General features: G+C 59.0%; 1 protein-coding gene across 1 annotated transcript in view; it reads right to left on the bottom strand.

Annotated features, from left to right (window-relative positions):
• The window catches only part of FBXL15 (F-box and leucine-rich repeat protein 15), a 2,335-nt gene extending 814 nt beyond the window's left edge, over positions 1 to 1,521 (bottom strand). Inside the window, exons 1-2 of the mRNA XM_009582094.1 lie at positions 1,251 to 1,521; positions 4 to 506 (exon numbers count right to left, since the gene is read on the bottom strand). Coding sequence (XP_009580389.1) covers positions 4 to 506; positions 1,251 to 1,433 — 686 coding nt within the window. The 5' untranslated portion in view covers positions 1,434 to 1,521. The remainder of the gene's footprint in view (positions 1 to 3; positions 507 to 1,250) is intronic.
• Between the last annotated feature and the right edge of the window lie 195 nt (positions 1,522 to 1,716).

The following is a 1,716-nucleotide window of genomic DNA, read 5'->3' as shown; positions in this document are numbered from 1 at the left end:
TACCTGATGGAGTCATTCTTGACTCGCAGACACCCCGTGAGGTCCAGGTGCTCCAGCTCGGGGCAGCACTTGGCAATCTCCTCGACCGCCATGTCACCCACATTGGCATTGACAGCCAGCGACAGAGACTTGAGCCTGCTGCACTTCTGCACCAGGTAGCAGATAGCCTCGTCCTTCAGCTGGCGACAGGCCGTCAGGTCCACAGCCTCCAGTGCCTTGCAGTGGTCAGCCAGGCTGCGCAGGGACAGGCTGTCCACCCACTCGCAGTGAGCCAGGGAGAGCCGGCGCAGGTTGGGGCAGCTCAGCGAGATGGCCACCAGCGCGTGGCGGCTGAGCTGGGCGCAGCCCTTTAGCTGGATCTGGTGCAGGTGGTGGTTCTGCCCGATGACCGGGAGCAGCTCCCTGTCTGTCAGCCAGTCGGAGCAGTTCTGGAGCGCCAGCTGCTGCAGTACTTCGTTGTCCTTCAGCAGGTTAACAAAAGCAGCTCGCGGGATGGCAGGTCCGATCTGTGTGGGGAACTCAGGAAGAATGAGGCATCCCCCAGGGTTTCAGATCAGCCTGATGCTCATCAAATACTCTGTCCCCGCCTCTCTTCCACTGTGACAGCGGTGACCAAAGCCACCCCCTCTCCTCATCCCAGGCCAAACCCTGCCATCAGGCTCTCCTTCCCTCATGCCAAGGCTACTGCCACAAGCTAGAAGATGCTCTGGCTTCTCCACCCGCCATCATCACACCTGCATTCAAATACTCATGATGAACGCCACAGCTCCGCTCTCCAAAAACTCTTTGCTAGACCACTCTCTGTTCTCACAGAACAGCAGCTACTCCTGTCTTTCCAAGTCCCAGGCAGTGTCTCTCAGGGCCAGCACAAGCTTTCCCTGAAGACCAGGCACAGAGGTATCTCCCGTCAGACCCACCCTATTGCACAACCTCTGTGAGGACTGACAGGCCATGCCACTCAGGAGCTGGCCTGTGTTTCTGCCAGCCAGTGCCCCATAATGGCCTGGGTGGAGCTTCCAGGCTCACTCCTCCCAAGGCCTCTTGCTAAAGACACTGGCATTGCTGGGCCCTGAATCACCGCCTCTCCTCCCTAAGCCCATCTGTCCAGTCTGACACCCATTAACCCGGGCTCCTGAGCAGAAACCAGCCTCCTTGCCGGAGGTTTCTTCTCCCCACATAGTCAAATGCTCCCCTGCTAGCTCCAGAGCAGTAGGACATCTGTCTCCCCCAGCCTCAGAGCCATCCAATACCTGGCTTGAGTCAAAGCAGCGCATGTTGGCCAGGTACAGCTGGATGAGAGACTGGAACGACTTGCTGACCCTCTGCAGGCTCAGGAGCTGCTGCAATGGCAGATGACAGAGGATATGTGGAACCAAGATGTCTTCCCAGGGCAGGTCCAGGAGGCATCCCCTGGAGGGGGTCAAACTCATCATCAGACACCAGGGAGCCAGGCTACGCTGGGAGCCAGGCTAGATCACCTCACACCTACTGCCAGGTGCCTCTAGGAGGAACAGCCGGAAAGAAAGACTCAGCGACGTCTCCCACAGTCAGCCCACAGGGTAAAACCCTCCCCTTGGTTAGCCATCAGCGGGGCACGCACCTGCGTCACCTCCTCCCCAGCCTGGGACGTTCACTGCTTAGGCATCCGAGTCCACTTGCCTGCACTGCCCTCCAGGAGAGCTCGGGTGGGGCTTTCCACCAGCTGCTTAAGAAGTC

This window comes from Fulmarus glacialis, unplaced genomic scaffold (genome assembly GCF_000690835.1).
Source record: "Fulmarus glacialis isolate BGI_N327 unplaced genomic scaffold, ASM69083v1 scaffold28107, whole genome shotgun sequence".
NCBI classification, from domain to species: domain Eukaryota; kingdom Metazoa; phylum Chordata; class Aves; order Procellariiformes; family Procellariidae; genus Fulmarus; species Fulmarus glacialis.
Note: the sequence above shows the minus strand (reverse complement) of the source record. Positions and strands in the feature narration are given on the sequence as shown.